This window comes from Carya illinoinensis, chromosome 3, assembly GCF_018687715.1.
Source record: "Carya illinoinensis cultivar Pawnee chromosome 3, C.illinoinensisPawnee_v1, whole genome shotgun sequence".
Classification (NCBI taxonomy): domain Eukaryota; kingdom Viridiplantae; phylum Streptophyta; class Magnoliopsida; order Fagales; family Juglandaceae; genus Carya; species Carya illinoinensis.
Window position 1 is genome coordinate 23,810,166 of NC_056754.1, and position 10,657 is coordinate 23,820,822.

Sequence of the window (10,657 nt, forward strand, 5' to 3'; positions counted from 1 at the left end):
TGTTGATGAAGGATAGGGAGTATTGAGGTCATTTTGATTGATGACAATTGCGCAATATACAAATTTAACAGAGAATTTTTTAGATGCATAGTGGATCCATTTGGGGAATCACTTAGATTGTGAGATTGGAACTTTGCAAGTAGGATTTCTTGAATTTCATGCACTGTATTTGGTGAAAAGAGGGCCTGCAATAGGAGATTTTTCCATCTCCTTAGTTCTTCTAAAGTGAGTTCAGAGGCCCTCAATTGGGGGTATTGAGATATTGAGTAAGACAAATGGGTGGGGGTTGCAGGTGTTAATGAAGGGAATCCAAGGGTCAGACCAAACTTTTTTTTTTCCCCATTATTGATTTGAAAACATAAACACTAGAAGCTATGAAATTTCTTTGCTTCAAAAGCCCCTTCTAGAATCTATAGTATGATGGTTTGGCTGAGGTTGAGAGCCAAGAAGAATTTTTCAAGTATTTGACAGAAAGAAAGGCTTTCGAGTTGCTATTTTGCTCTTATGTTATCCTAACTTACTCAACAGAGCTCTATTGACATGAACTGTTAGCCTAATCCTAAGCCCTCCAATGGAATTGTGTTTACAAATGGATGCCCAAGCCTTTGGAGTGAAACTATGCATTTTGGTTTTGGTTAAAACCCCACCAAAATTTCATGAAAAGGTTTATCTATGGTCTTATTAATGGAGTTTGGAATCCAAAGAGAGGACATGCTATAAGAGGGAATGGAATTGGCTACTGCTCTGATTAGTGTTGTTATGCCTGCTTGAGATAGTAATTTAGATTTCCATCCAACTAGTTTACCATTAATTTTTTCCAAAATGTCTTTGAAATATTGTTTGGTTGGATCCACTGAATTTAGTGGAAGGCCTAGATATTTTATTCTAGACGAGGAAAGCTTAAACTTAAGGATTTCTTTTACAGTCCTGACTATATTGCTTGTAGTGTTTTTGCTAAACAGGACGGATGATTTTCCAGTGTGGATTTCTTGACCAGACTAAGATGTATATAACTCAAGACAGTTGATGAAAGACTGAGCATTTTGTGCAATGGCTGTCCCAAACAATATAAGATCATCAACAAGAGTAAATGTGTAAGGGAGGCGACCATTGTTACTAATGCTTAGTCCTCTAATGTTTCCAAAGGCTTTTTTCATGTCTATTTTAATAACCAAAAGGCTTTGTCTTCCATTTTTTAAGCTTATGGAACATTTCTTGAGCAAGAATGGTATTTTTTTAGATAATTTGATAGGGAGAAAAGTAGTTTGGTGGAGAGATATAAATTTATGTATGACCAATTTGAGTCTATCAGTGAGGATTTTTGTTATGATTTTATAACAAACATTTGATAGACTAATTGGTCTGAATTGATGGATTGTGTTGGAGAATTCTATTTTGGGAATGAGAACAATATGAGTATAGTTTAATTCTTTCAAAAGATGGCAACAGTGAGGTCCTCCTTGACAATGTCCTAATAGTACTTGTAGAAGAAACTAGTGAACCCATTAGGCTTGGGGGATTTGGAGGAAGGAATTTGCTTGATTGTGGAAATGATTTCATAATCAGTGGGGATCCTATAGAGTTGTTCATTATCCCCATAAGAGATTTTTTCAATGAAAAGATTTGCTAATTCTTCAGGGTCTGGTGGGTAGGTTGTTTGATAAATTGTTAGGAAGTGATCAAGAAACATGTTTTGAATATTCGAAGGATTAGTGTCCCAATGATTTGAGACATTTATTAAGCAATTAATTTCATTCATTCTCCTTAGCGTGGCCATCATGGGGAAGAATTTAGTATTTAGGTTCGTGGTTTTCAACCAATGAAGTTGAGATTTTTGTCTCCACATAATTTCTTCTCTTTTGAGTTGCTTAGTAAGACAAACACTAATGAATTCATGCATGGAATTGCTAGATGATGGTTGAGATTGGAGATGATTTAATTTAGTGGTTGAATGCTTTATAGAGGTTTGAATATGACCAAAGCAATTCCTATTCTAGTGTTTGAAGGCTTGCTTAACAACCTTGACCTTTTGAGTGAGAACAAACGCTAGTGATCCATTTATGAGAAGACTCCATGCTTCTTTAATGACATAAACACTAGAAGGATCTCTTGTCTAGAACTCTTCAAATTTAAAAGGCTTAGAGACATTCCCAAGCCCTTGAGTGTCCAATAGAAGGGGAGAGACTTCTAATGAGTGAATGGGAAGAAGGTACAGTTTTGCATCAGGGAATAGAAGAGACTATTATGAATTGGCTATTGCTCTATCTAGTCTTTCATGAATGTTACCTAGATCTTGGCGGTTATTAGTCCATGTAAATTTAGGACTTGATTATCCTAGGTCTGCTAACCCATTAAAATCCATTAACAACTTAAGGCCACTAGGGAAGAAAGTTGAAGCAAATGGTTTACCTCCTCATTTTTCAGATTGGTTGAGAATGGAATTAAAATCACATATTCCTAATAGTGGACTAGGACATGCAAGTGCAACGGAGTTCTGTAGGTTCCAAAATTATGGTTTTTGCTGTAGTGAGCTGGACAATAAATTAATGTGAGTAACCATGGCACATGTGAGGGACCAAGTACATCAAAAGAGCTATCACATTACTAGATATATTAATAGGTTCAATATCCCCGCTTGGAAGCCAAATAAGCAAGAGACATCCCCATTTTTCTTGGGAGGGGACATGTACATTCAAATAAAAGCTTAGAATATTAACAACACCAGATGTTTTTACATAAGACAAAATGGTCTCCGAAAGAAAGACCATATCAGGTTGGTTATTCCTGATATGAGCTCATATAGCCTTCTTCTTGCAGCCTATGCAATTCCATGTTTGGATCCTCATATCTTCTTTGGTAGTAGGATGGCTTTGCCACGTAGACCTTAGCATCTAAATGAACATAATTCATTGGAAGGATCTTGGGTGAGTTACCGTTATGGGGAATTTCTGAGTTCTTGTAGTATGGAAAGTAATTGTTGCACGAGTACATTTTGCTCTCTTTCCCGATCTTGTTGCAGGCTTACAGAAATGTTGCCAAGGTTTGCTCTCCTTCATTGCTTCTCCTTTGGTGATGCTTTGGTTAGGATAGACCATCGGGCCCGCCCTATCAAATTTCACTTGTTTTGTTAGAGGTGCTACTGAACTTTGAGGTCCTTTTATTTTGGGTGGAGGGGGCGATTTCTCTCTCTAGGTGAGTTAGAACTCTCTTCTTAGTAGATACTGAGTTTTTGGGATTGGTGGGGTTTGCATTCTCAAAGAGGAATTCTATGATGGAGTAATTTTCCATATAGAGGTGTTGCAAAGGAGAATAGTTCTTCAGTTGTGGGTATCACAGTTGTTGGTGGAATTTCAGAGATGAGAACAGTTAGGTTCTCAATTAGGAGTGTTTCGATGGGGCTTAGATTTTCAAATGGAGATACTTTAGTGGTGAGTATATTTTCAGACAGGGATGTTTTGATGAGGGGTTAGAGAACAGGTATTGAGAAACGGGTTAGTTGAAAGGGCTCATTTGCATGTTGGGGTTGGGCTCTGTATGTGGGTTGTGCTTATTGGATATAGTGGGCATAATGGTTATGGATGTTTTTCCTAATGGACTCACCAGTAGGGAGAGGGAATGCTTGGGGCTTTGAGGGTGGATTGGGCCTGACGGATTTTCAAACTGGGCTATGATATGTTTGAAAATTGATTGGCCCGTTAGAACTTGGGTATTTTCCCTTGTGGTCATTGATGGGTCCAATATAGGAAATGCCCGTTCAAGCTTTGGGGGTAAAAGGAATAAGTTTGCAGTATATGCGAGCTCACAGGCGAGGGAAAGATGATGAGGGAGCGATGTCGAAACCAAGGAAGGTGGTATTGCGGCACATCAGCAGCGGGTTTCTTTGGTAGCACTGGAGGAGAAGGATCCGCTGACCTCGGAGATGGGGTTTCTCTCTATCCCTCTTTTTTTGACCCATTGAGTTTCTATATCATAAGACAAGAAGCAAAATTGAAAAAACATGAAAGCAATACAACGGTCATTCACCACGAAACGCAGTCGTTCTTTACAGCCAGAAAACAAAGATTTCAATGCTAAGTAGGATAGTGTAAAGGGGAAAGTAATCAGTAGGTAAAACCTTTGTCAAAACACACAAGCAAAATACAGTGAACTGGTTTTTCTGAGGTCGCAAGTGGTTATTAACTAGTATAAACCCGGTTCGTTCCTATACAAGACACAAAATGCTGTTGGGATGCTGTAAGACTCCAAATAAATTCCCCATACATATATACCATCAATTCACCAAGAATTTCATAATGATGAAAGGCAATTGACAAGGACATACTGATAGCGACCAACAACACGACCAAGGTCCATTTTTACACGCGTTACGTACATGTACCAAAAGGAAGCTCCATCACATTCTATAAAACTCTTTGCCACGCTGCAGCTCTCAATTTTTCCTGTTGATTTTCACCAGTAAATCATAATTTCAATCGATATTTAAGTAATACAGCAATTCAGGAAATAACCAACCTTTTCAGAGGTAAAGCATGTAAAATTGGACATCAGATGCATCTACCAAAGACACAAGGAATCCTAACATTCTCAAGTCAAAAAATTGGTCCAATCCTAGAAAGAGCAAGGACTACTAGAAAATGCTGTTGGAAAGCTAAGTCAGTGTATCTACCTCTCATGGCAACAATGGTACAATACAGATTAAAGGACAGAGTTTTCCAAGTTTCCTCCAATCCATTTATAAATATGAAAAGTGTCCATAAAACATGTCACAAGCACATACTTTTTTAAGATTCTAACTTAAAAAAGTGACATGTGTCCCTTCATTAAAAAGGCATGAGCATGATCAATGGACACATGTCAATTTTTTAGATGGGCTTCCTCCAACCCAGTTTGGAGGAAAACTTTGTCCCAGGTTAAAAAACAAAAACACATCTTCAAAGGGAGGATGAAAAAGAAGCTAAAAGATGGTGTGTACAATTATCAACAGCAAATTATTCATCACCTGAGCTCAGGAGGACTTTGTCATTGCGTTGGACACTCATTAATCATCTGCGGAAAGTAGAAGGTATATCATAATTAGTTAAAGAAATAAGCCCAAAACCTTTAAAAACTAGCATTAGTCCCGTGTACTTGGGTTTTCTTTTGCCTATTCTTACTATTTATAAAATTTTGTTTACTGATAAAAACTAGCATTTTAAGGCTTCAATAAAAGCAGAAACATCATATTGTCTCCTTTTTCTGATCAATTAATTAATCACACTTTAAAAAATACATTAGTGGGGTGGGTGGTGGGGATGGGGGCAGCATTGTTAATTTGCAATGGACAGCGTTGCATAAGCCCACAGTCTCCCTCAACATGGGTGATATGGTACCTGGAAACTAAATCTAAAACAACCATGACAGCTAATAATTTGATCAACCAATACTTTCGCAATGATTGTGCTAAAAAAGATGAAGTAAATAATTAAGTTCACCATTTCTCATCAATTTATGTTTATGGGACAATTGATGATTTTGAACTCCTACTCCATGCTATACCCCAAATTTAAGTTAAATATTTCATGTGCGGGCCTGGAAGAATCAACTGTCTACTCAATATCTACGAGTCCACAAGCACTACACGAGATCAACCTTGGTTTGGTGAATTGAAGTGGGCCTTAGGTCTAAAAAAGATCAAGTAAATAATTAAGTTCATCATTTCTCATCAATTTATGATTTTGAGCTCCAACTCCATGCTATCCATGCTATGCCCCAAATTTAAGTTAAATATTTCATGTGTGGGCCTGCACACACACACACCAAAAAAAAACAAAACTAAAAAAAAAAAAAATTTAATAATATAATTAAATTCACCATTTTCCCAAAGTTTTGTGACAATTACTTAATTAAAAAGGGGCATTATGAGGAAGCCAATTCTAGGATATGTCAACTCAATTTGAGTGATCCAATTCATTAGATACTCTTAGAAGAATGCATTCTAGAATATTAATTCAAAAAAAAAAAAAAACACACACACATTTTATCCACCTCAAATTATCACTTTTTATTGCAATTTGACCATCAAACTATCAAAGTTGTTACTTCACCATTCACCTAAAATTTAAAACATAAGTTAAAATTTACTCTCGCAGAGATCTGACTGTTAGATGGACAGAAATAAGTGATGTGACATGATTTTAATAAGGTTGAATCTTAAAGGATGGGCCAAATTGCAAGGGAAGTATAGTTTGGGGGTAAAATGAATTTGAAACATAAGATGCAATTTACTATAACTTTAAGATTATGGGTAACGTAATATGATTTTAACAATTGGATCTTAAAAGGAGGAGCAAATTGCAAGGGAAGTAGAAGTTTGGGAAGTAAAACGACAACTTTGATAGTTTGGTGGTTATATTGCAAAGGGAGTTGTACTTGAGAGGGTGAAGTGTAATTTTCTCCAACAAAAATAAAAAAAAATCAACCAAGAATAATTAGTAACTCATGTTCTTGAGGCAGGATTATCACAAAAGGAATGGACTATGACAAAGGAAAAAGGTGAACTTTCTTATTTGTTTAATGAACTGGGGGATGGTAAAAGCATGTACGTTGTTACAATGTTACAAAACTAAATTGGATCAAGAAAAGTGAAAGCAATGACGAGAGAAACTAACATAATGAGTTGGTCTTTTTCTTTATGGGGGAATAAAGAGTTTGATACTTAATTTAACAGGCAACAAAGACATAAGCTTAATGTGACCATGTCATTTAATATCTAAGAAATAAATCTTAGGGATCAAGAGATAGATAGGGGGAGGGATTGACCTATCAACTGTAAGTGGACCTTCCCTTAAAACCCAGGCTTAGTTTTAAAAATGATTTAAGCTGTTTTTGTTTAAACAAATAATGATTTCTATTTGAGCTAGAAACATGCTATTTTTTTTTTTAAAATACTGGTTTCCTGCTATTTGGCTGATGCCCCAAAAATGATCTTGAAAACATTTTTCGTTTTTGAGCAGTTTTCTATGTAAATCCTTATGGACTAAAATAAGAACATCTTTTCAACTTATCAAAAAAAAAAAAAAAAAGAACATCTTTTCAAACCAAAATCTGGAGCATAAGATCAAACTGAAATAGTGAAGAGTATAGTTTCCAGTGCTTGAAATCTTCTATTCCATGAGCTAAGCAAGTTCATGGTGAGCGGAAGAGGTAGAACATACTCAAGGCAGCAGCTAAAAGGTCATGCTCGTCGGTGTCAAGTTTGATTGCCAATGGAGAATTTTGAATTTTTTCAAGGGAAGTCTTTCTTGGGTTGATACTCGACCCAAATAGTATGCTTTTTTTTTATAAAATAAGGATAAAAAAAGCATACTAAGTGGGTCGAGTATCAACCCAAGAAAGACTTCCCTTGAAAAAATTCAGCATTTAAATGGCTTTTGAGATAACCCCAAGGGGTTGGCCCAAGTGGTGAAGGCCTTAGTCTTGGGGTCTCATTCCCTTCAAGGTCCAAGGTTCAACACCTCATGGGTGCAAACAATCCTTTGGGGCCACACCCCCTGGTGAAAAGTCAGCGATTTAACCAGTTCCGTGTAGGGAAACTTCCGAGGGTGCGGTGCACGGGACCGGGGTTTATTCTGCAGGGGTGGGTCCAAAGGGCCCTGCCTTGGAGAGGTTCCCCGACATCAAAAAAAAAAAAAAAAAAAATGGCTTTTGAGATGGATGGGATGATGCTGGGGTGGTGGTGATGGTGAGTTTGGGTTCAAGTGGACAGTGATCGTAGTGGCAGCAATGGTCGTATTAGTAGCAGCAAGAGGTGAGGTAAAGGGAAAGGATGAAGAGAGCGAGCACAATTAGCAAGCCTGCATAATATACCCCACACACACACACACACACACATAGAGAGAGAGAGAGAGAGAGAGAGAGAGAGAGAGAGAGAGAGAGAGAGAGAGAGAGAGAGAGAGAGAGAGAGAGAGAGAGAGAGAGAGATGAGCATTGTGTAGTATGTGCAAGCAAAAGTGGGGTTGGAGAGAAAATACATCCCAGAAGCTTGATTTTGAGTTCGCTAATCATTTTCTGTTGCCAAAACAATTTCTACCAGCATTAAACATTGAAAATTGAACAAATGTATCTTGAGCCAAAGACATTTTTTTGATCAGATATCTTGATTCAAATACATATCTATTCTCAAAATTCTGATCATCCTTATGAGAATCTAAGCTCACTATTCCACATAATCCCCACATTCAGAGAATAATATTTTCTAAACTAGGTCCCCTGTGTACTTGGGCTTTGCCTATTATTGTGAATAAAATTTCTTGATTACCGATTATATATATATATATAAATCTAAACTAGGTCCAGTTAACGCACCACCACACCAACCCCCTCTCTTTCCCTCTTCCATGACTCTAGGATCCCAATTGAGTGCATGCCTCTTATTCAGTCAGATCTTCACTATTGCTATCTGAGTCAACAGCCAACTACCAACCTTTTCCCACCTAGTCCATCAATAGGCAATCCTTGCAGTACCCATAGGACAGCAGCATCATCAATGGATTCAGTTCCTTGTCCATATCATCTTTTCTTACTGCTCATTCAACCCAACATGCTCAACTCAACTACACGAGTCTAAGGGGTATTGTACATAACTTCCCACCACAAATAAAACATATATAGCTTTTCCAAGAACACTTCACCCAAACTCCATGCATTTGTCAGAATCAAATCCGTCTCACCACAAATAAAACACATATAGCTTTTCCAAGAACACTCCCTATAATGATGATGTGATAAAACCAATTTGGTACTTCAATTTACTAATCAAAACCCACTACATGTACAACAGCCAATAAAAGAAAAAGTAATCGACCATTTGAACAATTGTATCGGAGAAAGAAAAAGATATAAGCCTCTCATCCACATCAACATACATCCTTGTACTTTGGCACGCCTATACCAATTCAATTTAAACAGAGTCTCAAGCCTAATCTTAAATCGTCATATTTATTAATCACCAATTATCTTCAAATCTTATAGTGCTCATCCTAAAACCCTTAAAATCGTCAGAAACAGTAAATTTAATATATTTCAACACATCACCAATATTAAAATCATAAGGCACTCACCCAAACTAAATCAAATTTTGATATAATTGGTCTACACAGAAGTCTTGCACAAAGAGATGCACAATCCATACCTTTCTGCTCGTCCGAGGCATCGTGGTACTCGTGCTCCTCCTCCGGCACAGGGTGCAGCTCCACCTCGTCCCCAATCTTCGCCTCGTCAGTACCACCGTCCCTTTCATCCGGATAGCGCACCACCACAACGGGGCACACGCAGTGGTGGACGCAGTAATCGCTGACGCTGCCTAGCCTCCCTGGCTTGCTCGTTCTCTTCGATGCTCCGGCGCCGAAGCCTCGGCTCCCCATGACGACGGCGCTGAGCCCAAGCCTCTCGACCTCCAGGCAAAGCCGCTCCTTCATGTCGTGGTCTTTGACAATGTGGATTCGGAAAGGGAACTGAGCCTGGACCAAGGGCTGGGCCAAGGAGGTGGCCTTGGTGGTGGTGAAATTGTCGAAATCGTCCTCAAGTTTGCGCTGGGAGGCCTCAGTGGGGGGAGGGGCAGAGTCGGTGTTGTTGACATTGCTGCCGTGGGGAGCTATCGGGATAGGTTTGGAGCCCCAGTCGGCTCCATAGAGGACGCATGTGGGTCGCACGTGGAGGAGGATCACGTGGTCTCCGGGACGGAGGTAGTTCTCGACGGCCCATCTGACGGCGTAGGCGCTCTCGTCGCTCAGGTCGACAGCGATCGCGATCTTACGGTGGGGGCCTGTGACGGATGTCATGACGGAGTGGTGGCTCTCGGGGGGGTGGAATGACGGTTAGGTCCTCGGAGGGGGTAGGGAAGCTGAGGGAAGAACAGAGGGAGTGAATGGGGAATTGGAATGGAGGAACTAGGAAGGGAGGAGGAGCTTCTCTTCTGTTGAGTTGACCGTTACTGCTAGGAGTTATAAGGTTTGGCAAAGTCCCCCAGGGACAATGAGGTATGCTGTCACTATGCCATAGATAGGGATGGATGTCGTTTATGGATATCTCTGTCTGCCCAATGCAATAAATTCTCACAATTATTTATTTATTTATTTATTGAGCAAATAAATTCTCATAAGGCAAGTTCTTATTGTTCATAAGTCGGTCCAAAGGGGATTAAGATATCATTAAAGTTAGCTTATCACACGTCCCGTAATAAAAATTTCTACGTGGTTATTATCTTTTTCCTTTAAATTCGGTTAAAAATTTGAGGATATTTTTCTAGCAAATAATTAACAAGAATTCAAATCTCACAGTTAAAAGGAAAAATCATGACTAAGTTTATATGGAAATCTCAATTTATTAAAAATTAAATATAGTCAAATATGAATTATAGCTTTTAGAGCATTCATATTCGTTTCTTATAATTTTTCTTAAATTTTAGCTTGAAATTACACTTTCTATAATTTTCTCTTAAATTTTATTGATTTTTAAAAAACCCTCATATTTCTCATTCCGTTTTATTTATCTATTCTATTAAAATAATTTTTTTATTTTTTATTTATTATTATTTATACATCTTTAACTACTCCCTATAAAATATATATAAAAACTAATTTATGGGATAAATAATGACTCTTCAAATATAGGGACTCAC

General features: G+C 38.1%; 1 protein-coding gene across 1 annotated transcript; it reads right to left on the minus strand.

The window, feature by feature from the left end:
• Window positions 1–3,998: 3,998 nt before the first annotated feature.
• On the minus strand, window positions 3,999–10,018 carry LOC122303874 (universal stress protein PHOS34-like). Its single transcript, XM_043115868.1, has 3 exons — window positions 9,170–10,018; window positions 5,000–5,046; window positions 3,999–4,439 (listed from the first exon to the last, which is right to left on the minus strand). Exons 1-2 carry the CDS (start codon window positions 9,816–9,818, stop codon window positions 5,039–5,041), a joined length of 657 nt encoding a protein of 218 aa, XP_042971802.1. The 5' UTR covers window positions 9,819–10,018; the 3' UTR covers window positions 3,999–4,439; window positions 5,000–5,038.
• Window positions 10,019–10,657: the final 639 nt, after the last annotated feature.